The sequence below is a fragment of the Lepus europaeus genome, chromosome 21 (genome assembly GCF_033115175.1).
Source record: "Lepus europaeus isolate LE1 chromosome 21, mLepTim1.pri, whole genome shotgun sequence".
Classification (NCBI taxonomy): domain Eukaryota; kingdom Metazoa; phylum Chordata; class Mammalia; order Lagomorpha; family Leporidae; genus Lepus; species Lepus europaeus.
Window position 1 is genome coordinate 3,727,588 of NC_084847.1, and position 27,441 is coordinate 3,755,028.

General features: G+C 52.6%; 2 protein-coding genes across 4 annotated transcripts in view; one reads left to right on the forward strand and one right to left on the reverse strand.

Annotated features, from left to right (window-relative positions):
• The window catches only part of UBN1 (ubinuclein 1), a 31,270-nt gene extending 8,126 nt beyond the window's left edge, over positions 1–23,144 (forward strand). The window contains exons 5-18 of one of the 3 annotated variants that reach the window (XM_062180458.1): positions 187–321; positions 1,322–1,425; positions 2,109–2,547; positions 10,880–10,950; positions 12,493–12,622; positions 12,768–12,886; positions 13,081–13,209; positions 13,385–13,528; positions 14,651–14,701; positions 14,800–14,842; positions 16,545–17,756; positions 18,737–18,983; positions 19,256–19,345; positions 21,048–23,144. In XM_062180458.1, coding sequence (XP_062036442.1) covers positions 187–321; positions 1,322–1,425; positions 2,109–2,547; positions 10,880–10,950; positions 12,493–12,622; positions 12,768–12,886; positions 13,081–13,209; positions 13,385–13,528; positions 14,651–14,701; positions 14,800–14,842; positions 16,545–17,756; positions 18,737–18,983; positions 19,256–19,345; positions 21,048–21,097 — 2,964 coding nt within the window. In that variant the 3' untranslated portion in view covers positions 21,098–23,144. The remainder of the gene's footprint in view (positions 1–186; positions 322–1,321; positions 1,426–2,108; positions 2,548–10,879; positions 10,951–12,492; positions 12,623–12,767; positions 12,887–13,080; positions 13,210–13,384; positions 13,529–14,650; positions 14,702–14,799; positions 14,843–16,544; positions 17,757–18,736; positions 18,984–19,255; positions 19,346–21,047) is intronic. The other 2 variants (XM_062180459.1, XM_062180460.1) reach the window with 2 other exon arrangements.
• Positions 23,145–23,237: 93 nt separating this feature from the next.
• Positions 23,238–27,441, reverse strand: part of PPL (periplakin) — a 39,320-nt gene continuing 35,116 nt past the window's right edge. Inside the window, exon 22 of the mRNA XM_062180457.1 lies at positions 23,238–26,814. Coding sequence (XP_062036441.1) covers positions 24,151–26,814 — 2,664 coding nt within the window. The 3' untranslated portion in view covers positions 23,238–24,150. The remainder of the gene's footprint in view (positions 26,815–27,441) is intronic.

Consider the following 27,441-nt stretch of genomic DNA (forward strand, 5'->3'; position numbering starts at 1 on the left):
GAAAATGGCTAGATCCACCCAAACACCTTGTAGCTCACATGTTCATGACTGACCAGAAGAGTATCTTAGTACGCTGTCTGAAGTGTGACAGAGAAACACGATCACATATCTCTCAGTACCCGCTTTGCACCTTTGGGCTAGAACCAGAACAGAACTTGGAGCTGACAGTTTGTTTCCCCCCTTCAGTATGATGAGCTTGTTCCTGCTTCTTTGACCACAAAGTATGGAGGATTTTACATTAACTCGGGAACCCTGCAGTTTAGACAAGCATCAGAATCTGAGGATGACTTCATTAAAGAAAAGAAGAAAAAATCTCCAAAGGTTAGAGCCTGCTTGCTTTTGGATTTCAGAAATGCTTTTTGACATGATCCTATAAGATCAGTAGCTAACTCACCAGAATATGCACTGGTTTAGGATGGCTCAGGAGGCTGGTGGAAAGACAGAGCTGTGCCCAGGTAAAGTGTCCATGGGGGCTCTCCAGCTCACGGTCATCGTGTCCATATCTGGGACATCTCAGCAAGCTCAGCAGAGTCATTTCTGGAGGTGTTCTCAGGGCGGGGCCAATAGCAGTGAGGGTGTGGAGTGAGGGAGTGTGCACCACCCTTGCTGATCCTCTTCTGTGGACATGTAGAGGACTTCAGTTCCCAGGGCTGTCACCCACCGAAAACAAATCAGCCTTAAGATGAGCATAGATATTTAAAAAAAATTTTTTTTTTTCAAAAGGCAGAGCATGAGAGAGATCAGTCTTTATTCTCTGGTTCACTTCCCAAATGCCTATAACAGCAGGGTTTGGCTGGGCCAAAGCCAGGAGCCTGGAACTCTATCTGGGTCTTCCATGTGGGTGGCAGGGGCCTAAGCACTTGAGCCATCATCTGCTGCCTCCCAGGATGCATCAGCAGGAAACTGGATCAGAAGTGGAGGAGTCGGGACTCAGACCGGCACTCTGATACGAGATAAGGGTGTCTCAAGTGGCGGCTTAACCTGCTGTGCTATAACACCCACCTCAAGATGAGAATCTTAAAGTGTCTTCTACTTCCTGTGTTTTTAAAGTAAGAGGTAGGGCCTACCTCTAAGTCATTCGGACCAGAGAGCTTTCCGGCTCCACAAGGGCCACCATTGTCTCCGCCCCAGGTGTTTCCAGGAGACAGTGTCAGCGGGAAGGCTGTGGGTTTGTGGTCCAGGGACTGATCTAGCTTCTGTTCACAAAGCCGATGAGACAGGTCCCAGGATGTGCCCCGGGCGGAGCAAGGCCAGTGCTGTGTAGTGCACTTGCTCCCTGAGTTAGGGAGCCGTGTAACTGTGCCTTGTCTTTAATTCTCAGAAGCGGAAGTTGAAGGAAGGTGGTGAGAAGATAAAGAAGAAGAAAAAAGATGACACTTATGACAAGGAGAAGAAATCGAAAAAGTCCAAGTTTTCCAAAGCCGGGTGAGAGGCAGCAGCTTCTTTGCTAGGATGAAGTCTGACCTGTAGGGCAGGACACCTGGGAGCTGACTCACCCTCCCCACAGCTTGAGAAGAGGCAGCAGGGCCTGGCTTCCCACAGTGGCTTGCTGGGCACAGTCAGACACTCACATCTCTGTGTCAGATAGCCAGAGTTTCTCTGTTCCACTGTCAGTGTTGGCAAATGCTCTGTCACTGTGTGATTGCTGACGTTCCTTGCTCTGAGTGTTCCTCTCTCTGCCCCAGTTCTTCTGTCTCAGCTGTTTTCCCGTGTCTTCTGTGGTCCTGCTTCCTTCTCTTCACTCAGTCTCACCCCAGCTGCCTTCAAGTTGCTGCTGTTCTCTGCTGCTCCTGCTTTCTCCCTTTAAATGCTTTTCTTGCCCCTTCCCTTTTGTGCAATCTTTTATTTCAGCCTGGCAGTGGTTCTTAAAAACCCATCGGATATTTAGCACTCTGTGACACTGTGTTGCTAACCTGTCTTAACTCTCAAGCTTTGGTCTCAGCCAGAACGAGCTCCATATGCCAAGAGGAGGGAGGAATAAAACAGGGTGACTGTGACTGAGGTTCTCCTGGAGACCATTGCCCTGGGAGCAGGGGTGAATGCCTCTGGAGTCCCCTGAGGGGGTGTCCTGCAGCCCAGGTGACCAGCTTCCTCCCTCTTGCTTGCAGCTTCACAGCCCTCAATGCCAGTAAGGAGAAAAAGAAGAAGAAGTACTCTGGGGCTCTAAGTGTTAAGGAGATGCTAAAGAAGTTTCAGAAGGAGAAGGAGGCTCAGAAAAAGAGGGAGGAAGAGCATAAGCCTGCAGCCGTCTCCTCAGCGGAAGCCCAGGGCCTGCGGGAACTGGAGGGCGCCTCGGACCCCTTGCTCTCGCTCTTTGGCTCAACTTCTGACAACGACTTGCTTCAGGCGGCCACTGCCATGGACTCGCTGACTGATCTGGACTTGGAGCAGCTGCTCAGTGAGTCTCCGGAAGGAAGCCCCTTCCACGATATGGATGATGGGAGTGACTCCCTTGGGGCGGGACTGGACCAGGAGTTCAGGCAGCCCGCCTCCCTCCCTGAAGGCTTGCCGGCACCTCTGGAGAAGCGCGTCAAGGAGCTGGCCCAGGTACGGGGACGTGGTGGGCTGGGCTCTCCTGGAGGCGTTTCAGGCGGGTTGCTGTGGGTTCCGCGCCACCCACGTGAGACCGGATGCAGAGACCCTTAGTGAGCTGGCGGTTCAGGTGCAGGCTCTTTGCAAGCTTTCCTCTCGTGCTGAGTGAGGAAAGGTGTGAGTTTGTCCATCACGGATCGTTTTTAAGCTTTTCTCGATTCTTTTGCTTTGGAAACTTTGCTTTCTTCTGGGAGATTTTACTCTTTCCATTTCCTGTCAGTTTTTCCCCCTACACAGTGTCTTTCCTGTTGTGTGCAGAGTGACACTGATGTTGCCAGCAGGCAATTGAATCAGAGATTCAGCCTAGTTTTGAAGGTTTGGAAGATTCACAAAAGTCGGCAAACATGTACATTACACATAGGTCGTATGCTTTGTTTCCATGGATTTTGGTTGCACCCTCGTGTTAAGTATCATCTGTGTTAAGTAGTGGTTTAGGAATGTCTAAATTGTGATCCATTAGAAGAAGCTTAACTTTATATGCCATCCATGTCCCATTACAAAGAATAACAATGACCTTCACAGTATAGCAGTGACGGTGGGCATGGATCTCTGAGCACCGTGAGCTTTCAGTTCGGTAATGTGTCACATACTGTGCACCGACCACGGCTCGATCGTTACGACAGCACTTGATTTTTGGTCAAAGTTACTTTGTACTTTGGCCATCGTGACTGGTAGTGCAGTTCAGTGACATTTACACTTCTCTGTAAGTCTTAGTTCAGTGATTCTCATGCATTGCAGAATTCCTGTTTTGTGTTACAGGGAAGGGTAAAATAGCAACCACAGCTACAGATTTTCTCACTTGCAAAAAATATTTGCAGATACTATGTGAGACAGATAAAGCATCTATTTAGATGTAGTTCGTCCTTGCTAGCTGTGTGCAGTGATAGACACATGTATTCCGTCTGAATGTAATGGTTTAAGGGACTCTGCAGTATGTCAGTGATTCAGAGCCTGTTTAATATGCATGGTGGTGGACAGAGGCAGAACTTGGCTTGTTTGAGCATGCTGTCCTCAGAATTGATGTAAAAAAATGACTCCCTGTTCCTTTCAGTCCTCTGGTTTGTAATCACATTGTTTGGTAGCTTCTGAAAGTCTTGTTGGTGAGTTAGGGTGGGTCTCTGTGTCGTCTTGGATGTGTCCCCATTCCCACCAGACTACGTTCTGGTATGACGACTTAACATTCATTTGTTGGGAAAGGTGGGGACGACTTTGATGGGAATGAAGTGACATCGGCTGAATCAGTGTTGGGCTGTGGTCCAACCTCACAGGAAGGACTCCCTATTTGGCCAACTGTCCATCTCGGGCTTATACTAGGGCATGACACAGAGGGGTCCCAGATCCTGTCCCAGGCAGACCTGTGTCCTGTGAAGGGTTGGTAACCAGGAGAGGGCGGGCTTCTAGATTAAAAATACAGTGTTCAAGGGTGAAGTTGATGCTTATCCAACAGCACTGAGAAATTTTGAAAAATAGAGTGGAGAGTTATGGGAATTAGCCACATCCCACCAATCTGAAAATGATTTCTGTTTGCATTTACCAGTCTAGGCTTTGTGTGTATTTTTTTTTTTTAAGATTTATTTATTTATTTGAAAGTCAGAGTTACGCAGAAAAGGAAAGAGAGGCAGAGAGAGAGAGAGAGAGAGAGAGGTCTTCCATCTGCTGGTTCACTCCCCAGTTGGCCGCAACAGCTGGAGCTATGCTGATCTGAAGCCAGGAGCCAGGAGCTTCTTCTGGGTCTCCCATGTGGGTGCAGGGGCCCAAGGATTTAGGTCATCTTCTACTGCTTTCCTGGGACATAGCAGAGAGCTGGATGGAAAGTGGAGCAGCCAGGACTCGAAATGGTGCCCGTATGGAACGCGGGCACTGCAGGCAGCTGCTTTACCCGCTACGCCACAGCACTGGCCCCTGTGTGTATGTTTTAATGCCATTGTAATTACAGTTGTGAATAATTGTATATTGCTATTTTTACTTAAAATTATTTTTTCAAAAGATTGATGTATTTATTTGAGAGATAGAACCACAGAGAGAGGGAGAAAAAGAGAGAAAGTTCTTCCATCTGCGGATTTACTCCCCAAATGGCTGCAATGGCTGGAACTGGGTCAGACCAAAGCCAGGAGCCTCTTCTGGGTCTCCCTCGTGGGCTCAGGGGTCCAAGCACTTGGGCCATCTTCCACTCTCTTCCCAGGCTACAGCAGAGAGCTGGATCAGAAGAAGAGCAGCAGGACACAAACCAGTGCCCATATGGGATGCCGGTGCTGTAGGCAGAGGCCTATAGCCCATTATGCCACAGCACTGGCCTCTTAATAAATAGTATTTTAAAGTCCCCATTACTTTTATGGTAGCATTAAAGAGAAGGCGTGTTTTAAAAAGCCACTTCTGCCTTTCCACAGGATTCCTGAGAGCTCCTTCCTGCCCAGAGGCCTGCACTGGGGCACTGGGGTCTCCTGTATGGGTATATGAGTGCTCTGGAGCTCCAGACATGCTGGGAGAGACAGCCTTCTCAGGGAAGGAATGCCTTTGTGCACAAAAATTGCATATAATTCTAGGAGCCAAACCTGAATATTTGGACACTTAGTAAGGATAAGGAGCCCTCTCCTGATATTAAAATGGATATTGCTTTTTTTTTTTTTTTTAATGTTTATTTATTTGAAAGTCAGAGTTACAGTGAGAGAGAGAGAGAAAGAGAAAGGAAAGACAGGGATCTTCCATCTACTGGTTCCCTCCCCTAATGGCCACAACAGCTGAGGCTGGGCCAGGCTGAAGCCTAGAGCCTGGAGCTTCTTCTGGGTCTCCCACATGGGTGCAGGGGCCCAAGGGATTGGGCCATTCTCCACTGCTTTCCTAGGCACATTAGCAGGAAGCTGGATTGGAAGTGGAGCAACTGGGACTAGAACTGGCGCCTGTACGGGATGCCGGCACTGCAGGTGGATGTGTAACCTGCTACACCAAAGTGCAATCCCCTAGACCTTGCATTTTAGAATTTAAATTAAACTTCATGCATGTAACTATAACATTTGCAGTGTTATGTGTTTCATACTTTATTTTTCACTCCCCGCCTTTCTCCTTTTCCCATGTCCTTTATTTTTATAACATTGATCACTTTTTTTTTTTTTAAGATTTATTTATTTATTTGAAGGTCAGATTTACATAGAGAAGGAGAGGCAGAGAGAGAGAGAAAGGTCTTCCATTCACTGATTCACTCCCCAATTGGCCACAATGGCCAGAGCTGTGCCGATCTGAAGCCAGGAGCCAGGAGCTTCTTTTGGGTCTCCCACGTGTGTGGAGGGGCCCAAGGACTTGTGCCATCTTCTACTGCCTTCTCAGGCGATAGCAGAGAGCTGGATAGGAATCAGAGTAGCCAGGACTTGAGCCAGTGCCTATATGGGATGTGGGCACTGCAGGCAGCGGGTTAACCCACTGGGCCACAGTGCCGGTCCCATCACATTTTAAATCGTTTAATCTTTTTTCTTTTTTTTAACATTTATTTATTTATTTGAAAGTCAGAGTTACACACAGAGAGAGAGAGAGAGGTCTTCCATCTACTGGTTTACTCCCCAATTGGCCACAATGGCCAAAGCTGCGCTGACCCGAACGCAGGAGCCAGGAGCTTCTTCCGGGTCTCCCATGTAAGTGCATGGGCCCAAGGACTTGGGCCATTTTCTACTGCTTTTCCAGGCCATAGCAGAGAGCTGGATCAGAAGTGGAGCAGCCGGGTCTCGAACCGGCGTCCATATGGGATGCTGGCACTGCAGGCCAGAGCCCCCACATTTTAAATCTTAATTCTACAAAATACATATAAGATACACAAGATACATCTTAAAAAACTGTTTTGTTATTTGAAAGACAGAGCTCCCATCTTCTTGTTTACTCCTTAGATATATACAATGGCCTGGGCTGGGCTGGTTGAATATAGGAACTAGTAACTCAGTCCAGGTCTTCCACACTGGTAACAGGACTTGAGCCATCTCACTGCTTCCCAAAGTGTACATTAGCAGGAAACTGGAGTCAGGATCCAGAGTTGGAATTGTATCATTTTCTATTGCTGTCTAAAACCACACTGAAGTTTTGGTTTAGTGCTTGGTTCGCCTCTCCTGATGGTGGATTAGCTGGGTGCTTACACTTTGAACCTGCCAGAGCACATGCTTGGGGCTGCATTCAGCTGGTGAGGTGGCCAGGGGTGGCCAGGCTGCGCTCTCCCTGGGCTTCTTCAGGTGCTGATGGTCTTAGGGCAGTGTTTGCAGTACGTGCAGGTGGAAGCTGCTGGGCCCTCGAGTTGTGGCTTAAAGGTTATGTGTGTCGTGTTGCTTCCACCTTACTAGTGGTCACGGCCGAATAGCAGCCAGACTCAAGTGTGGGGGCGGAGCTAGAGGACATTCCTCTGGCAGAGAGGTAGAATCTTTTACCATGGCAGGAACCTGTGGTCCACCAAGTTGTGATGCAGCTTCTGATGCAATGTGTGTCAATTCCTTAGGGAAAAACACTTTGTGGGAAACAAAAATCAGATATATCTTTGAGCATGATGTGATATTTGAAATCTTAAAAAAAAAAAGTCTTGGTGAACCTACGTGTATTAAAGAGATGCTGCAAGATGGGTGTCTTGATAGACGCCCATGCTGTGTTTATGGTTTTCTTTTCTAGTTTAGCCCATTTTCATTGCCTACTCATTTGTATGTGGGCCTCCAGGGAATCTGGTGATTTGATGGCCTTTTTCTGTTTCCTGTTGATGTGTATTGATGGTGTCTTTACAAGTGGTGGTTGTTGGAACATACGGCTGCCGAGAAAGTCAGGTTTGATGTCCCTTCAAGTTACTTTCTTGATGTAGCCTGCCCAAAGAGATGACCTAGCACTGCTTTGGTCCTCTCCCATCCAGCATAAAATAGGAACAGTACTGAAGAAACAGAGATTCCCATATCACCCACTCTTTACTGTACTCTTTTGTAGGGTTAGAACTAACCCTTATCACCAGAAACCAGGGGAGGTAGATCCAAACAAGTAAGGTAGAACAAAAGCCATCTTTTTAAAAATAGTCTTTTTAAAAAAGATCTTTTAAAAAGCATCTTTTTAAAAATAAAAAATCATTCCAGGTTTCCTACTATTCAGCAAAAACAGGTACAGTATATATGATTTTAAGCTAGGTACCAAAAGGCTACAGTGACTTTTCTTATAATAAATAAAATGGTTCATTAGGCTATTGGAATTCTTGTAAATCAGCATGATCGGGGTGTTTGATTTAACTTCATTTCCTAGTTAATTTGAGATTGATTAATTTATACAACTCCTGGGGGCAAGAATGTCTTGTCTTAAGGGTGAGGGACTTCACTTATTTCTGGAAGACTTATCAGATACATCTGCAATTGCTCTTTTAATTAGATTTGCTTAAAAATGCAGCACTTGACTAATTATCTTTTGTATAAAGCCAGACCCTCAGAGATATTGTCTGTGCAGTTCAGGCGGCTTCAGAAAATGGTTTTGAAGATTATAAAGGCTGAAAGCTTCTGAAGTGTTAGAGAAATGGCTGATACAGTTTAATTGGGAAGTTCAGCTGTTGATGTCTGACGAATAGTGGGGCGTTTGCACTGCATGTTCAAGATAATGAGATTGAATTAATGTGTGGTGCTTTCGGATCCTTTAACTAGCTGTGTGAGCCTGAGCAAAAGAATGGCAGTTTTATTTTCTCTCAAAATTCCAGTAACTGCTGGGACAGAATTCTGAATTCTCCTGAAAGCATAAGAAAGTCTCACGTGTGTTGGTTAAAAGTGACGCCTTCTCTTGCTTCTGCTGCCCGTCTGCCAGTGTCAGAGCCGCCATCCAAGGCGTCTGGCTGCCCTCTGACCAGGGGACCTTCGGAAGCTTGAGTTTGTATCATCGCAAGGTTACTTCTGGTTATTCAGCATGAAGCTTTGTGTCCCCTACTTGGTCTTAGAGTTGCGCCTGTTCCTTTTTCCTGTGTCCGTTCACTCAGCTGACATTACTAGGTACCTGTGATGTTATCGGCAGCTGTGGGAAACATACTGGTGACTAAGTTTGCTTCTTGTCTATTGTGATCTTGCTGTGTAAATGGCAATGGACCCAACCATAGGACAGAGTAGTGTGAAATAAGCTCTTTGGTGTTTGGACAGATAATCGGTGGACAGCCAGACTTAAGGAAGTCAAAGCTGGTGGGGGAGAGGTTACGAGAACGGGCGTGGCTAGCCTTGTAGTGTGGTACACAGAGCTGAGGCTGAGTGGCTGTATGGTGGGATTCCCCCAGAATGTGATAGGAGATGGAAGCTGATTGGATGGCCATGCCCAGATCCTGGAGAATCCTGACTGCCATGTGGGTTTGATTCTAGGCTGGGAAAGAGCCAGTGAAGGGCTCTAAGGTGGGAATGGGAAATTTGAGAAGTTGGGAATATGGTTATTAGAAGAAGAGACTCGAGGAGTGCAAGCAGGAGGTGGTGGTTCTGGTTCAGGGGTGGTGGAGTTTGCTTTCCAAGGGTCAGATGTGCATAGAAGTAATTGGAAATGACTTTGACATCCCTGGGAAAGGATGAAGTTGAGAGATTTTCATGTGAGGAGCCTCCATGAGTGTGTGTTACTTTGAAACTATCGGAAAGGAAGAAGTTATTGGGAAAAGTGGATTCTGGAGAGAACCCTGGGAATCTTCCAGTAAGGAAGCTAGTGGTGAAGACAGAAAGAGCAGCTGGTGGCCGGCGCCGTGGCTCACTAGGCTAATCCTCCAGCTGTGGCGCCGGTACCCCGGGTTCTAGTCCCAGTTGCTCCTCTTCCAGTCCAGCTCTCTGCTGTGGCCCAGGAAGGCAGTGGAGGATGGCCCAAGTGCTTGGGCCTTGCACCCACATGGGAGACCAGGAGGAAGCACCTGGCTCCTGGCTTTGGATCGGCACAGTGTGCCAGCCATAGCGGCCATTTGAGGGGTGAACCAATGGAAGGAAGATCTTTCTCTCTCTCTCTCTCACTGCCTGTCAAAAAAAAAAAAACAAAAACAGCTGGCGAGGCTTGAAGGGACTCGGGAGATGCGACAACAGGAAGGTGGCGGGACAAGCTGTGTCTGCACTTCCAGAGGGGTGGATCAGGACCGATCTCTCTCTCCTTCAGTCACCTCGTTGTCCTTGTTTGACATCATCACTGTGTCTGATTCAGACATTTTGCAGAAAACCTTCAGAGCAATGGTTGTCTACCCTCTGCCCATTCGAGTCCCCTGGGTCACTTCAAGAGTACGCATTCCTGAGTCTTGTTCCCAGAGCTTGGGAAAGGATCACTCTGGAGTGAGGCTGTCCCCTGTGCAGCCAGATCTGAGAACCACTGGGTGCAACTTCCAGGGTTTGCCTTTCTGACCATGCTCTTAGTGTGTTGGCTACCTGCTGTGGTTGCTTCAGGAGTCTGCAGGGTTGCTCTCCAGGGTGTGAACTGGGTTCTCGTGGGAAGCAAAAGACAGAATGGGTAAATCCTGTAATCTTGGGTTAATGAACAGTACAGTCTATTATTCATCCTAATGGATTGGGTGACAGAACATTTGTGATATCTTGTATGTAGATTATGAATTTTCAAAGAGTTACAATTCCTTCATATGCTTAAACTACTCTTATTTTGATGAATAAGAAACCTTCAAATTTTGCAGGTTTTTAAAAAAAATATTTATCTTTTATTTATTTGAAAGGCATAGTTGCAGAGAGAGAGAGGGGTCTTCCATCTGCTAGTTCACTCCCCAAATGGCTACAACATCAGGAGCTGGGACTGTCTGAAGCCAGGAGTTTCTTCTGGGTCTCCCACGAGGATGCGTGGGCCCAAGGACTTGGCCGTCTTCTATTGCTTTTCCAGGCCATAGCAGAGAGCTGGATTGGAAGTAGAGCTGCCAGGACTCGAACTGACACCCATATGGGATGCTGGCACTGCAGGTGGTGGCTTTATCCATTATGCCACAGTGCTGGACCCAGGGTTTTGAGGTTCTTAGTTGCATTTCTGCTGTAGATGTTTGGAAATACAATGTCTGTCCCAGAGTAGTTTATGATGGAGGCTGGACAAGAAAGGTTGAGAGCTGGCTCAATTGGCCTCCGACCAAATGTATTGTTATTTCTTCAGACATGTGTGATTTTCTTATATGACTGTTGCTTTAAGTCCTGGGAAGAACAGGTAGTGTAGACATGCTGCGGTAGCATTTGAAAAGCGTATTGATCACAGGTGAAGTTGATTTTGGGGTTAGGGCGGGGTTGGGAAGGTGCCCCTAATGGCGTGTGACTCTGTGCCTGGGGGGAGCATGCACTAACAGCTGTTCCTGTCTGCTGTGAACCAGGCTGCCAGAGCTGCTGATGGAGAGAGCAGACAGAAGTTCTTCACCCAGGAGATTAATGGCATCCTGCTGGAGTGAGTATCTTTTGTTTGTTTGTTTGAATTGCTGTTACCAGGCCTGAGCAGGCCCTGAGAGAGGACGTGCCACCGAACTCCATAAAGCTGGCCACCAATAAGAGACGAGACGATCTGGATTTTACCATTTCTGCTATGGTTGTATTACAAAAACCAAATGGATGCACTGAATTCTTGTTTTCAGCCTCATGAATGTCAGGCAGCAGACTTACTGGGACACTGTAATAGTCAGACTTGTTGGAAGAGGACTTTCTGGAAGATGAGAGGAGGAGCGAGAGCAGGTGTTGCTTCCCTCAGAAGCCAGAAGAATGAGTGACAGCGAGGTGGCCTTGAGCGGGCTCCACATTAGGGACTAATCGTCGTCTTGCTCTCACTTCTCTCAGTGCTTGTGTACATCATCCTGGACAGGATTCTCCCAGATCCAAGGCACTGCACAGTGTGAATTGGGTTAAGAAGCAAAAAACTCAGCACAAAAATTTAAGCCAGAAACGTGTGTCTGGCCTCCAGCTCCACAGCTGGCTCCCCTGGTTACTGTACATAGCAAGGGGAGCTGGCTGCTCAACACAGGATTGTGCGTGTGTAAGAACGGTTGTCAGGGCCTGGGAATGTTCTAGCATATCTAGCAAATGACTTTGCCTGGCCACATCTAGGTTGACCACTTGGGTCGGGAAACATGGGCTGCAGACAGCGCCCAGGGGTCACCGTGGACAAGAAATTTGTGTCAGTAAGGAACCCACTTGAGTGTGTCATACGTGGAGAGCTCAAAACATTGAAAAGGAACGTTCTTCTGGTTATTTAGATGGGAAAGCTGGAGGAGTGAGGATTTCCCTGACCTCATAACCACAAGTAGAACTGGGAACTGAAAACAACACTTACAGAAAGTATTTCCTCTCAACCCAAGCAACTTGTTACTTTCCATTTTGAAAATTTTTGTGCTTGCTTTGTTTATGAAATTTGGCCCTTTGGGCTCTGTTTTCCTGTCTTTGGCCTGAGAGCCTGAACTTCCTATGCTTGCCCACCTTCATGGGGTTTGGGAGTTGCTCTCATTGTTTGATGTCTGAAGATCATCAGCCTTGGCTTAGGCTGTGTAGCCTACAAGATAAGGCTTGAGCTGCTTTGAGTCTTAGCTTTTTTGTTGTTGTTGTTGACAGGCGGAGTTAGAGAGAGAGACAGAGAGAAAGCTTTTCCTTTCTATTGGTTCACACCCCCCCCAAATGGCCGCTACAGCCAGCGCACTGCAGCTGGAGTCCTGCGCTGATCCGAAGCCAGAAGCCACGTGCTTCCTCCTGGTCTCCCATGCGGGTGCAGGGCCCAAGCACTTGGGCCATCTTCCACTGCCTTCCTGGGCCACAGCAGAGAGCTGGACTGGAAGAGGAGCAACTGGGACTAGAACCCGGGGTACCAGCACTGCAGGTGGAGGATTAGCCAAGTGAGCCACAGCACCGGCCAGAGTCTTAGCTTTATACTCCATGTAGAGTGACGTCTTGAAGAGAGAGGCCTCCACGAACTGCCCACTGTTGACAGCTCTCTTCTGTTCTTCAGTATAGAGGTACAGGTGCGTGAGCTGAGTAGCCAGGTCCGTTCTGGGGTGTACGCCTATCTCGCCTCGTTCCTGCCCTGCAGTAAGGATGCTCTGGTCAAGCGTGCTCGGAAACTTCACCTCTACGAGCAGGTGGGTGGCTGTGGCATGCAGCTCTGGCTTCGGAGCCCAGATGAGACTCCATGGGTGGCGCGTCTGCACTGTCCCTTCCACGGTGCCCTTGTGTGTCCTCAGTGTGAGTGTGGTGCACAGTCCAGATGTGTGATGTGTCCTGCAGGGGGGACGTCTGAAGGAGCCTCTGCAGAAGCTCAAGGAAGCCATCAGCCGAGCGATGCCAGAGCAGATGGCCAAGTACCAGGATGAATGCCAGGCGCACACACAAGCAAAGGTTGCCAAGTAAGTATCTCCCGTGGCGCCTGTGTCCTCTCTTCTCGACACTTCCCAGTGTTTACTTCCATTTCCACAGGAGACCCTGACTCTTCTTCAGCATTGTCACCATATATCTGACCAGTCTGAGATATTTAGGGGGTTGGAGGAAGAGGGGCAAGAGGACTTTAGTGTCCCGCTTAATTCTGTTCATGCTCTTACAGGATGCTGGAAGAGGAGAAGGACAAAGAGCAGAGAGAACGGATTTGTTCTGATGAAGACGAAGATGAAGAAAAGGGAGGCAGAAGGATAATGGGGCCCCGGAAGAAATTCCAGTGGAATGAAGAAATCAGGTGTGCTCAGACTGGGGCCTCATGGAGGGTGTGTGGGGCCAGGGTCAGCACGTCTGCTGTGGCTGAGGAAAGTTAGGGTCATTTGCTCTCATGAGAGCTGTTCAGAGTACACGACTGAATTCTCAGAGCGCATTTGGGGGCAGTTTGGAGATTGTGATTTCTGCCTACTCCTCAGAGAGCTGCTTTGCCAAGTGGTGAAGATCAAACTGGAAAGTCACGACCTGGACAGGAGCAAGGCCCAGGCATGGGAGGACTGTGTCAAGGCCTTTCTGGATGCTGAGGTGAAGCCACTGTGGCCCAAAGGCTGGATGCAGGCCAGGTGAGAGCCAGTGTGGCCAGGTGGGGCTGGCATGCAGGTGGCGAAGTGGGTGAGCCAGGCCACTGGGGGGCTGTCCTGTCCTTCACCTTAATTACAGGGACCGTGAGGAAGGGCAGTCACACGTGGGGTTTTGACTTTGTTGTTCTTTGTCCCACTTCACTTCACTCCTCTCATGTCAGTGTGCATTTTCCTGATAGGGCCTGGTTGTTCTTGCTAGAAGCTGAGAGTTGGATTCGTCCTGGTCTTCTCGTGTGCGAGTAGCAGGACTGTTTGCCATTTGGCACTGAGTGCCAGCCCTGCATCTCAGTGGCTCTTTCGTGTGATGTTGCTTCCCATGAGTGGAGGTGTAACCTGGGACAGGAAGTGTCTGTAGGAGCTAGTTTCTTTCTTTCTTTCTTTTTCTTTTTCTTTTTTTTTTAGATTTATTTTATTTATTTGAAAGACAGTTACAGGGAGAGCTAGAGACACAGAGAGAGGTCTTCCATCTGCTGATGGCTCAAATGGCTGCAACAGCCGGAGCTGAGCCGATCCAAAGCTAGGAGCTCATTCCAGGTGCAGGGGCCCAAGCACTTGGGCTATCCTCTGCTGCTTTCCTAGGCACATTAGCAAGGAGATGGATCTGAAGTAGGGTAGCCGGGACTTGAACTGGTGCCCATATGGGATGCTGGCTCTGTAGGCCAGGGCTTTAACCTGCTGAGCCACAGCGCCAGCCCTGGAGCTAGTTTTCTTGACTGGAACTGACTGAGCTGTGGTTTGAACCAATCACGGAGCCTTTGGGATTGCTTTTCTCTCCATATAGTTTGGACTCGTATAAAGAAAACTTTAGTTTTTCTGGAAGAGCACACACTGTGGTCACCCCACATTTTGTTCTTGGGAGCGATGGCAATAGGAGTGAGGAAGCTGCCGCCGCCTTTTTGGGAAATGTATAATGAGAAATCTCAGGCAGAGCCGTAGCTTTTCGTGATAAAGCCCAGACTTTTTTCCCCCTCTGACTTGAAATTCCGCTCACCTATCACCTGGTAGTTAATGAGGAGCAGCCACTGAGTACTAGGATCACTAGGTGCTTCTGTGGCCCAGTGACCCAGGGCCGTATGCAAACGCCCAGTGTAACGTGTCTTTCAGGACTCTGTTTAAGGAGAGCCGACGAGGCCACGGACACCTGACGTCAATCCTGTGAGTATCTCAGTGCCTGCACTTCTCAGGACTGCTGCTCTGTGTCACCTTCTCTGGATAGCCTCTCAACCTTTTTCTGTGCCCATTCCTTTGAACAGGGCCAAGAAGAAAGTAATGGCCCCTTCGAAGGTCAAGGTGAAGGTGAGTCAGCCTGCACAGGACACACGCCAGCCATGCTCAGGAAACCTCTTCAGTAACTGTGGCAACTTGTTAAGATTGGCAGGTCCATTTCTGGGAGCAGTTGTGGATGGCACTCTTAAAGTTGTCCCAGGGCAGAGGCCTTGGAGGGGAGGGTGGGGGCTTTAACCCCCTCTAGCTTCAGTTCTGTAGAATAGTCCCTGCCTGGCCCAGTGCTGAGCCTGTTTGAGGATTAAGTGGGGTCTTAGTGGCAGCCCTCTGTGTGAGCCCCTCCAGATGTGAAGGGGAGACATGTCTGTGTACCTGTGAAGGTAGGTGTGGCTCTAGGGAGGAGATGCTTCATCACCCGTGTGGCACAGCCTAGAGTGACAGTAACAATGGAGCAAGTACAGGGAGTGCAGAACAGACACGGTCACAGAAACCTCTGAGGCAGAGCAGTGGCTCTTTCCTGGGTGGCCTTCCCCGTACCTGAGCAGCCTGCGAGATGTGTGGATCACTTACTCCCAACTATCTTTTGAGTTCCTATAATGTCTAAGACACAACATTAAATACCAGGGATGCAAGAGTGACAGGATGGACCTTATTCTTCGGAACCCAGACTGAGGACACAGGTGCTGGGAATATCAAGGATGAAAAGAACACTGGTTTCAGGTCATTCTCAAGCTGCGCTTAAGCCTGATTGTGGGTGGTAGCTCCCCAAGGTCGTGTGAATGCCAGTAGGCAGGACCTCTCTTTGCATGAGTCTTACTACACTCTTAGAGGAACAGAGAACATTTCCCTGTGTGGAGGTGGGGATAAGGCATCCTTACCAACAAAGCCTGCTGGGGTAAATCCAGCCTGGCCAGCCGGACACACGCTGGAGGGTGCTAAAGTTGCATCATTGGAAGACAGGGCAGGGGCAGGTGTTGTGGAGGGTTAAGCTGCCACTCAAGAGAGCCGCATCCCATATTGGTGTGTCAGTTTGAGTCCCTTTTGCTCCTCTTCCAATCCAGCTTCCTTCAGAGGCATTCTGGGAGGCAGTTGATGATGGCTGTAATGTTTGGGCACCGGCCACCTACATGGGAGACCTCGTTCAAGTTCCTGGCTCCTGGCTGTTGAGGACATTTGGGGAATGAACCAGTGGATGGAAGATTGCTCTGTCTTTGCCGCTCTGTCATTCTGCATTTCAAGTCCGTGAAAGTAAAATTAAAAGTAGCTGAAAGATAAGAGGCCGGCGCTGTGGCTCAACAGGCTAATCCTTTGCCTGGTGGCGCCGGCACACCGGGTTCTAGTCCCGGTCAGGGCGCCGGATTCTGTCCCGGTTGCCCCTCTTCCAGGCCAGCTCTCTGCCGTGGCCTGGGAGTGCAGTGGAGGATGGCCCAAGTGCTTGGATCCCTGCACCACGTGGGAGACCCAGAGGAAGCTCCTGGCTCCTGGCTTCGGATCAGTGCAGTGCGCTGGCCGCAGCGCGCCAGCCATGGCGGCCATTGGAGGGTGAACCAACGGCAAAGGAAGACCTTTCTCTCTGTCTCTCTCACTGTCCACTCTGCCTGTCAAAAATAAAATTTAAAAAAAAAAAAGATGAGAGGCAGATACCTTCTCTCTGCCATGTTTGTCTGGGATGACACAGAAGGCACAGTTCTTTGTATCTTCAGTTGTTCTCACAACAGGCAAGTGTTAGGATCTTTGGATACCTTTCCCCATCAGTGTTTCTGTTTTCCTCTAGGAATCGTCTGCTAAACCTGATAAAAAAGTTTCTGTCCCGTCAGGACAGATGGGCAGCTCCATAGCTTTGTCCTCAGAACTCCAGGGCGGAGGCCCGAGCCTTGGGGCCACAAGCAGAGAGCTCCCATCACAGCCATCTGGTGGTCCCGTCAGCCCTGCTCCTGTCTGCCTGGACGACTCACTGGATGAAGACTTGGGCCGTAATCCAACCTCCTCGGTGGAATCCGTGTCCAAGGAGCTGGCTGTGTTGAATAGCAGAGCAGCAGGGAGCTCTGAATTCACACTACCTGTACCTTCCAAAGCATCTGCAGACAAAGCTGGAGGTGTTCTGTGTACAGAGGAGAAAAGGAACTTTGCGAAGCCCAATCCTTCTGCCCCCCAGCCCACTAGCTCCCTACAATCCCCCCTCAATTTTCTGGCTGAACAGGCTTTGGCCCTAGGGCAGTCATCTCAGGAGAAAAAAGCAGAGAGTTCTGGCTACAAAGAGCTCTCCTGCCAGGCTCCCTTCAGCAAGGGCCTGCCAGAAGCTCACCAGTCCAAAGCAAAGCACCATGGCTTGCCACGGACGCCTCACGGACCCCTGGCGGCGGCTGGTGTGCCTGGCCCCCAAGTCAGAGTCCTTCACGCAGGCACCCAGCAGCAGAAAAGCTTCACCCCCCCTGCCCCTTTTGTAAATAAGCTCCAAGGCCCAAAGGCCGCCTCTGCACAGTGCCACCGTTCCCTCCTGCAGCTGGTGAAGACGGCGGCCAAAGGCCAGAGCCTCCATCCCCCCGCGCCAGCCTCCACGGCAGCCTCCGGTGGCAGCTCTCAGAAGACCCCAGCCACGTCCTCCGCTGCTCTGAGCCATGCAGCCAAGCCGCATTCAGCCAGCTCTGCAGGGCCGTCTTACAAGAATAACCCCTTTGCCGGCTCGGCCTCCAAACATGGGGTTTCTTCTGGCGGCTCCTCTGCTGGAGGAGCGCCGGTGCAGAGCTCTCCCCCCCAGCCCTTGTTCCCCAGCGTACAGCCTCCCTCCGCAGGCCAGCCAGCCAGCCGGCCTGCACCAAGCTCTGCCGTGAAGAAACCACCCGTCTCCCAGAAGCTGACCCTGGTGGCTCCTCCTGGTGGTCCCAATGGAGATGCTGGTGGCGGGACCCAGGGAGTGGCGAAGTTACTGACCTCCTCCCTGAAGCCGGCTGCGGTTAGTAGTGTGGCAGCGCCTGCCTCCTTGCCAGTGAGTATCCTGGCAGCCCAGCTCACCCCCCTTGCCTTGCCCTGGGTGGAGAAGGAGACCCCAGACCAGTGGTTAGGTGGGGATGGTGAGCTCAGGCATCCCTTTCTGGTAACAGGAAGCCCAGGGTGCTATGATTTCTGTAGGGGTACTGATGGAGCCGCAGGACCACTCAGCACCGTGCCCGCAGGGAGTCTCAGTCTGGGGTGCACCCCGAGGCGCAGGATCTGCCCATCTCTCTGAACAAGGGGGATAGAAGTGCTGTCAGTGGCTGGCGGTAGTGAGCGTGCACCTTCTCAGTGGCTCTGCAGGGGGAGAGGTAGTCTGACGCAGGCCAACAGTGAGGAGTCCTGCTTGGGCATCGCTCTGAGAAATTTGGACACAGGTTGGGGAAGTGGGAAAGAGTTTTTTCTTTCATTTTCCCAAAACACCCTTCTAGCTGTAGTTGCAAAAAAACGACAGAAAGGTCTGTCTAGGGAGGCATCACTTCCCTCTTCCCACCACTTTGTTTTCCCTGTTTCTTCTTAAAAACAAAGATTAATAAATATATAACTGATAGCTTAAGAGGGTACTTGCAGCATTGATGGAAAATGGAATTTAAAGTTAAGTTTATTGTGGTGCAAAAATTTTTGAAATCCCCACATAGTTTTTTCACGTGTTTCTCATGCCCTTTTGTATGGCTGTGTGTGTTCTATGGCTGTCAGTGTCCACGCACACGTCAGTGCCTGTCTACATGGACATTTGTGGATATTGATGCATATATTTTCCATTTCTCCACAAAGGCATATTTAATGTCCTGGTTTTAAAAATTGACTCTGTACCCTGAAAACCACTGCATGTCGTCTCTGTGGGCTGCAGAGGGAGAGGGTGCTGGTACAGAGGTTTTACATGCACGTGTCCCTGTCCTGCATGGCTTCAGGGTGGCTTGTGGGTTACCTGTGAGCATGAGCAGATTTCTCACTGTGTGGCTGTTTCCTCCCCAGAAAGGAACGAGTGGGGCTGTGCTGCTGACCAGCTCTTCTCCTTTAAACCTGCTGTCCTCGTCCTATAAGTCCACCAGCCCGAAGCTGCCCGGGGCCATGAACTCGAACTCGCTGGGAATTATAGCCCCCGTCCCATTTCCTCTCCACGTGCTCTCCTTCAGCGCCGACTCTGCCAGAGCAGGGGTCTCCAAGGATGCCATTGTCACAGGCCCTGCCCCCGGCACGTTTCACCACGGCCTCAGCCCCAGTAAGTGTTTCTGCTCGCTCTCACCTGAGGAACCTCTGGGCTGTGATCACGGGTCCCTGTGGTGTTGTGTACTGCAATTCGTGTGTGTGTGTGTGTGTGTCTGGCGTGTGTGGGGGGGAACATCTCTGGGGACTGTGTTGAGCCCTCTCCCCTTGGGTGTGGAGCCCAGACCAGTCCAGCAGGTCATCTGTGGCTTGTAACTGCCAGAGCCACTTTTTGTCCCGTCTTCACTGTGTGTGTTTTGTTCTTTTCTCCCTCCTGTCTTCTCTCAGGTCTTCTGGCTGGCTTGCACCCCAGCCCACCCCACGCAGCGCCTCTCCCACACGCTGCCTTGTCCGCCCATAGCCCGCAGACTCTGCCAGGTAATCACAGATGGGCAGTGTGCCATGTGCACTGTGAGCTCCTCCCCCTTCCACCTGTAGCCGCTTGTCTACTGTTGAGGGTTTCAGTGTCGTGGCCTGTTGTCACTGTGTTGACGTCTTGGTTTGTCCTTCAAGGCTCTGGCTCTGTGGGTGCTCCGAATGACAAGGGGTTCTGCACTTTCCATCGGTCCCCACTTGAAGCTGCTGCTTAGCGTTCCACTGGGTGATTACAGAGAGGGTTGTGGGTCCTGAGAGCGAGGCCGAGGCGTTCCTGCTGCTCAGCTCACCTTTTCTTGACTTAGAAACAAGGCAGGCAGTGGTGCATATCCTCGAGGGCTACCTAGGCGCAACAAGGCTTTTAATTCCAAGCAGCGGTGCCTTCCCAGTGTTAGCAGTAGCCAGAGGCTCCCTGAAGTTCCTTTACCCTCAGAGAGAAAATCCACATAGTGTGAAGGGCTTTTTGGAAGGGCAGCGACTTCGATGCCAGCGAGGGTCCCAGACAGGGGCAGTTTTTAGGCCTGTCCAGATGTGGAAAGGGAAGCAGAGATGCGGGAGCATGCCAGGAACGAGGCCGCGGGCGCCTGTGGACCAGGGCTTCAGACCTAGCGTGGTGACTGAGGGCAGCACGGAGACGCCCTGTGTACAGGTGGCTTTGCCTTGTCCTGGATTCTTGATTCTTGGGTGCATTTTGTGGAATTCTGGTGCAGGGAGCTTCATGATGTCTTGGTTTTGACCGACTGTTCTCTTCCTACTCCAGCCCTGCTCCAAGCATGCCTGGGGCACTATGTCCCAGTTACCCTCCTGATCTGTGGCTCCTGAGGCCAAAGCAGCCATAGTGAAGGCTGAGGCCTGCTGGGTCAGGTGGCAGTTTTGCATCCTTGAGGGCCACACCTGTGTCCACGGTCATCGCTTTGTTCTGGAGAGCAGCGAGCCGCAGTGACTCCCCTTCCCCCAGGGCACAGAGTGGCAGCGTGTGTGCTGAGGCTGCCTGCCTCTGCTTGCGCTGGGCAGTTACTCTCGCAGAGTAAACGATGGGAGACACTGACGACAGACTGGTTGGTCTGTGGGGTCCCCCCCCCCCCAGGATTGCCATTTTTCTTTTTCCTCAGGATAGTAACAGGCTATCAGAAAAGCAGCTCTGTTCAAACAGCAGTTTGATCCAAGTGGCCCTTCTCCCCTCAGTGGACTTGAGGTTGCAGGGTCACGTGAGGGTTGCGAGGGGCCAGCTGCCTGCGTGTCGGCATGTCAGCCATGGCTGGTGTCTGCTCAGTTTACAGTTCTTCCCCGTGTGGACGTGGCATGCTCGTGTCTTTGAGTTTGTTTCTGCTCAACCCGAGGGTCTTTTTTTTGATGGTAGAGGAGTGGTCATCGCTATCTTGAGCTTATATGGTCGGGAGGCCTTACCAGGGCAAGGCAGGGGTAGCCAGAGACTTAAAGTGACCTAGGCTGCATAGCAGAGTTGCCATCCTGTGAGCCGTGCGCAGCTGCCGTCGCCTGCACAGCACCCGTGTCCATGCATGTCGCAGGCTGCTGCGAGTGGCACGCACACACATGGCCGCTGTCGGTTGTTTCCTGTTCGAGCCTTTGCTCAGTGTTCAGAGGGGTTAAGTGATCCTCCTGAGGTTTGGTTACTGCTGCCATAAGGGAACCGCAGACCTGTTCTCTGATTCTCTGTGTTCTGTTTTTGCTTATTCTTTTTCAGATGCTTCTCAGCTTCACGGGAAGGGGCCTGGTGTACCACGGAAATTATGACTGCTTTCATGGAGAGGCTTGACTAACGTTGGTCTGGGTGGAAGCCAGCTGTGTAGGTCTTGGATCACAGATCCTCACTGTCCTCCGTATGCCAGCTGGTTTCTTTGGGAACAGGTGTGAGTCCTAAGTGGAGCATTTCTTGGCACTTCTGAGGTGCCTTCAATCAAGGGAGCCACTCACGAGGCACTTCACGACCCTGGTGCTGCGGCCTTGTGGCTTTGTTGCCTGACGGTGGTCGGAGGGCAGTTCTGGGCAGGGGAGCGTGTGTTTACAAGACCGGCGGCAGAGCTGTGGTTCAAATCCATCCGAACCCGAGTGCCTCCTAGCACTTAGTGGCCAGGGGCTCCTTCTGGCCACAGGCACAGCTGGGAGACCTACCTGATCTCTTTGCAAAATACTGAGAACATCTAATATCTGGCCATTGTGAGGGGCCAGTTTCTCCTTGGAACCTGACAATGAAGCTCTTACGGAGAAATGACCTTTGTAGATTCACAGTTGTAATAGGATTTTTAAAGACACCTATTTTGGGCTGTTTTCATCGTTACCATTAAATGCATTGGATGGACTGGGACAGTTCTTTACACATCATATTTTAGGAAGATGTAATTCCAGTGCCTTTATGGTGGGGCAGGATTTGACAGTGCACATCCATTCAGCCCGCTGAGTGGACCTGTGTGGAGACCTTTTTAGAAGATGTGTCTGTATTGAAGACGAAGCCAGTTTTGTTTGAGTTTTTTACAGTTGCACATCACGATCTGTGCTGTCTTGCCTTGCAGGTCGTCTGGGCCCCATAATCCCAGGTCCCTGTTGAGCAGGGCTCTTGTTTTGTTTTTCCAGAGTTCACGTGGGTGGACTGCCGGGCCCCAGAGCCTTTGACCTCTCTGAGGGCCAAGGATAACGAGGGGGTCCAAGTCATAGATAGACATTCCGGTTTGTCTTAACTCTTAGATCAGTCTTGGGCAGAGCTGCGGGAACAGGCCTCTGCAAGGTCTGCCATGTGCGAATAGGCCTGGAAGTCCAGGCAGCCGCACGGAGGAGGGCAGAGTGGATCCGAGGCAGGCTGGGACGCTGACTGCGTGCTGGGTCACACTCGCCAGTGGCGGTTTCACAGGGACTCTGAAGGCCTTTGCCTGTCCTGTGAATTCTGTGCCACGCCGAGTCTGACCTGACTGCCGCTAAGCCGTTTCAGACATGTTGAGAGTGCGCGTGTGGCACACGCACAGCTGTGTGAAAACACGAGCAGCCTGGGGCCCTGCCTCCTACGGCACCCTGCTCAGCAGCTCAGTTCCTGCAGGCTGCGGCCTTCCTGCCTTCCGAGGAGCGCAGCCTCTTAGCCCTCCGCTGGCCTCTGCTCTGATGGCTTTTTTACATAAGAACCGATCTGTGTTTTACATTGGGCTACACGGACTCCTTATCCCTTTATTATGTATGTGTTTTGCAACTTGGATTTCCAGTTTGTTTACAGAATAGTCTTAGGTAGTAGCAAAAGAGCCAAAGAAGAGATTTGTATAGCTGAGCTCAGAGCCGAGCAGAGCAGAGGCCGTCAGTGAAGGCTGAGCAGTGGGAGTTCGCTGCCCGTGACACCCGGGTCCCAGCCCCAGCCCCCTCCCTTCCCTGCTGGTGCTCCCTCCTCCCATGTACCACTGAGTGTGCAGCTGGAGCAGGAAACCCTCTTTTTAGGAATCTAGTGATGCCTCTTGCCTCAGGGAAATGTTTCTTTGATGGGGAGTTTGAGATTTCTTTTTCTTGTTTATGCTTTATTTGTGGTAATGGAAGAGTGAGTGACTTAAGCAGCCATGGCAAGGCAGATACACAGGCCCGGCTGCAGCAGAGGGTTGGGCAGAGTGGCTCAGGGCCTCGGTGCTGCAGGGGTTTGGTGTCTTGGGTGCAGCAGAGGGTCTCTGAGCACTTACCAGGCGTGGCCGTTTCTTAGGTGTGAGAGGGGCTGTGGCTTTTTGTGCAGCCACCATGTTGGTGTTAGGGGGTGGTGTGGAAATTGTTAATCTTGTATAAAGCAACTCAATAAATTCTTTCAAGGTTTCCAACACGTTTCTCCTCTTTTACTTCTACCCTTTTTGTAAGTGATTGTTCCTCCCATAGGGGCTTGGTTATGTGGACTCTCCATTGTAGTTCAGAGAGGGGAGAAGAGGTCTCAGGTGCCAAAGGGGATGAAACATGCTCGCTGTGAGATGAGGATCAAGCCACCAGCTTTTTATTTTCATGCTATAAATAAAGTTCCCTATTACCTGCCACTTTCTTACATAATGCATGTGAGGTTAGGGTTGTAGAGATGCAGAGAACCAGAAACTTAACTGAACAATCAGCTGTCTGATATACCTAAATACCGGTGAGATCATAAGCAAGACTTGTAAGGCGTTGAAACCAGGGCTAACAGCAACACAGTCCACTACTCAGATGCCTCCATTTCAGAACCATGGAGCAGTCTGACGGCGGCGCGTTTTCCTGGGAGAGTCTGGCTGACAGTTCTCGACCACCGTAGCAGCGAGGCCCAGACACCGTGCTGGGTCCCGTGCACCTTTTCTGGACAAAGCCCAGGTGTGTCGTACGAGCAGAGCGAGTGTGGAGGAAGCCTGAGGCAAAGTTGGTTCTTGGCCAGAACCCTGGAGGATTACAGGTGCAGGCAGGCAGCCCTCAGGGGCCTTGTCCTCCGATGAGATAAAGATAAAGGCCCACGGAAGGAGTCCTTCCGGCCGTGGCATCTGGCCGTTGGCTAAGTGCAGGCCCTTGCTGCCTGGAGCAGGCTCATGTGCCGTGGTCTCATGCACTGGTCGTTTCCAGATGGTCTCCAGGCATCACATGGAATCTGTTGCTGGGAATATGTAAGAAAAGGGAGAAAAAGGAACGGCACTGGGGTTCTGAGGTCACCGGGGTCAGGGCGGGTCACTCAGGCAGGCAGGATGACAGCCGAGGTGGGAGGTGCCTGCCGTGAGTTGGTGCCTGTTCGCTCCTCCGTGAGCTGAGGGTGAGGGCAAGATGCTGGGCTCCGCACGGGCGAGGAGCCTGGGCAGGAGCGGCTGCGGGGAGCGCTGCACCTACTTCTGCCCGGACACCAAGACGGCCAGCTCCTGGATGGACATCTCCTTGTTGACATAGCGCTCGTACTGCGCGGGGCTCAGCCGGCCGCTCTGCAGGGCCTCTTCAATGGAGAACTTCTTGCCGGACTTCCTGTCGTGGATCACCGAGGACTCCCCGTTGGGACCCTTCACGGAGATCTCCTCCCAGTCGCACTCCTGGCTTCTGAGTTTCACAAACATGTTCCAGTCGATGAGCCCGGCCCGGTGGGCTTCCTCGGGGGACAGCTCCCGGCCTGTGTCAGGGTCGATGACCACGATGGAGCGCCGCAGGTGGTTCTCCCTCTGCTCCCTCTTCACGGCCACAGAGCCCAGGCGCTTCTGCAGCTCATCGATCTCGAGGTCTTTGTCCTTGGAGAGCCTCTTGAGGTCGTCCAGTTCTCGCTCCAGGGACCACAGCCTGGAGTCGAGGTTGCCCCCGGCGTCGGCCGCGGGCGAACTGCGCGCGTCTCGTGCTTCCGTCGCGGCCATCTTGATCTCCGACTGGAGCCTCTGGGTCTCAAGCTGCAGGTTCTGCCGTTCCAGCTGCAGTTTGTGGTTTTCCTCCCTCAGGAAGTCCAGTTCCTTGGACGACTTGGAGTTGCAGAACTCCAGCTCGGACAGCTTGGCCTCCAGCCGACTCACCTCGGCGTCCAGCTCTCTCTTGCTGCGGCTCTCCTCCTCCAGACTGTTCCGGAGTTTCTGGATCTCCTGCTCCGTGTCGCCCTTCTCGACCTGCACGCTCTCGGACACGACCACCTTCTCTTTGACCTCCACCTTCTCCAGGGCAGCCAGCTGCCCGCGCAGGGCCTCCAGCTCGCCCTCCAGCAGCTGCCGCCGGTGCCGCTCCTCCTCCAGTTGCACCGTGAGCATGGCGTGCTCCCTAGCCTGCTGGGGATCCTGCTGCAGCACCACCTTCTGCTTGCGGGTCACCGTCTCATGGGCCTCGGCCGCCTCGCGCTCCAGCACGGCCAGCCTCTGCTGCAGCCGCTGCGCTTCCCGCTCGGCCTCCCGGCGCGCCTGGCGCTCACGCTCCAGCTCCTGCAGCTGCCGCTCGAGCTCCCCGCGCCGCTGCTGCAGCCGCCGCAGCTCGGCGCGCAGCTTGTCGATCTGCCGGAGCTCCGCGTCGATGCTCTCAGTGAAGGCGCTCACCTCAGCGCGCAGGCCGGGCTCCTCCTCGTACTGCACCACCTCCTGCCGCACCACCCTCTCGGTCACCTGCGCCAGCTCCTCCTCCTTCTGTCTGATCTTCTCCTCCTGGGCCGCCCGCTCCCTGTCCAGGTCCACTTGCTTCTTCTGCTCTTCCGACAGCTTCGCCCTCAGCGACTCCACTTCCTCCTTGGTTTGGGGGTCTTCCTGGAACTGCAGGATCTCCTGGACCACCTCTTTGGTCTGGACCTGGGGCTTGGAGTCTTTGAGGGCCTGGATTTCCTGCCTCAGCTGGTAGATCTCCAGGTCGCAGCGCTCGATGAGCCTGGTCTTGTCGACGATCTCCTCCCTGAGCCGCTGCAGCTCCTTCTCCATCTCCGGGTCCGTCTTGTACCTGATGACCTCCTTAGTCACTTCCTTCACTTCCACCTGGGGGCCCCGCCGCCGGAGCGCCTCCAGCTCGCTCTGGTAGCTCTGCAGCTGCTCCTCGGCCCCCCTGTACTTGCGCTCCTGCTCCACGAGTTCCAGGCGCAGGTTGGCCACTTGGCTCTCGGCCTTGGGGTCGGGCCGCACGATCTCGCGCACCTTCTCCTGCACCACCACCTTGGCGTTCTCCTCCTCCAGCGCCCAGATCTTGCGGAGCAGCTCCGTCTTCTCCCTCTGGCTGGCGCGCGCCTGGGCGGCCTCGTCCTCGTACTGGCGGGCCAGCTCGCCCACCTCCCTCTCGGCGGCCGCGTCCCTCTCCACCTTGAGCACCTCCTTGACGGTGATCTTGCCCTCGGCCATGGCCCGCTCCCTCTCCAGCCTCTTGAGCTTGTCCTGCAGGAAGCTCAGCTCCTCCTCCTGCCGCTCCCTGAGCGCGCCCTCCCGCTGGCGCTCCTCCTGCAGCTGCCGGTACTCGGCCTCCAGCTGGGGGTCGTTCTGGAGCTTGACCACCTCCCTCTCGGTGACCACCTCCTGCGGCCGGCTCTTCTCCTCGGCCAGGGCCGCCACGCGCTGCTGCAGGAGCAGCACCTCCGCCTCCCGGGCGCCCTTCTGCCGCCTCAGCACCTCGAGCTCCTCGCGCAGGCGCAGGACCTGGTCTCCCTGGGCGGCGTCGGGCTCGATGCGCAGGACCTCCTTGACCACGTACTCCTGGCCTCCGCTGCGGGCCTCCTGCTCCAGGGCGCGCAGCCGGGGCTGCAGCGCCTCCAGCTCGGCCTGCAGCAGCCGGTTCTTGTGCTGCTCCTCGGCCAGGGTCTGCTGCAGCTGCTGGAAGCTCTGCTCCAGCGCCGGGTCCGGTACCCGCTTGAGCACCTCCTTCGTCACCACCGCCTCCTGAGGCCGCTGGGTCCGCAGGCTCCGGACTTCCTCCTGGGCGCTCCTGACCTCGCTCTCCAGCTGCTGCCTCCTCTCGGTCTCCTCGTCCAGCTCCTTCTTCATCTTCCACGTCTCTTCCACGCCCGAGCCCGGCGCGCTCCCCTGTGCGGTCTCCCGGGTCACTTCCACGCCTGGCTGCTGTGAGGGAGAAGACCACGCGTGGTGAGAGCCAGACTCGCCGCCGCGGCACATGCCTCACCTGTCCCCACCTGGCCCAGGGGGTCTGGGTCATCTGGACACGGGTCGGACCACTTGCCCGGTGGGCCCCGAGGGGCTGTCTCAGGGCTGGTTCACGTCAGCCGCAGGGTTACTTGGGAAAACGAGTCCAGCTTTGTGAAGTTAAACCAAGGCAAGACTTCCCAAGTGCAGAAGTCTGAAGGGATCCTGCAGCGTCCCCGCCATGGTCAGCTGTCCCCAAGGCCTCACCCGTGGGGCACTGCCTGGGCTCACAGCAGACACGCGGGCAGTGCACTGCACACGGACAGGGGAGCAGCACCGTCTGCCACGGAGGGGTCGGGCCCTCGGGCAAGGAGCCCACTGCTGGCGAGCGTCGCCCCCAGGCCCCTGCTGTGCCGGGGCTATCGTAAACGCTATGGACGTTCGAAGATAACTCTGATGAGGCACTCTGCAGGTGGTTACTGAACTGAATACGTAAGTTAGCCATCTTCCTGTCAGCGTGAGTGCCGGCCTGGGCCCGTCTCCATGCTGCTACCGCCCAGAGACGTTAGCAGGGAGGAGCCCCCGCCGGTGGGAGGAGTTTTAGGT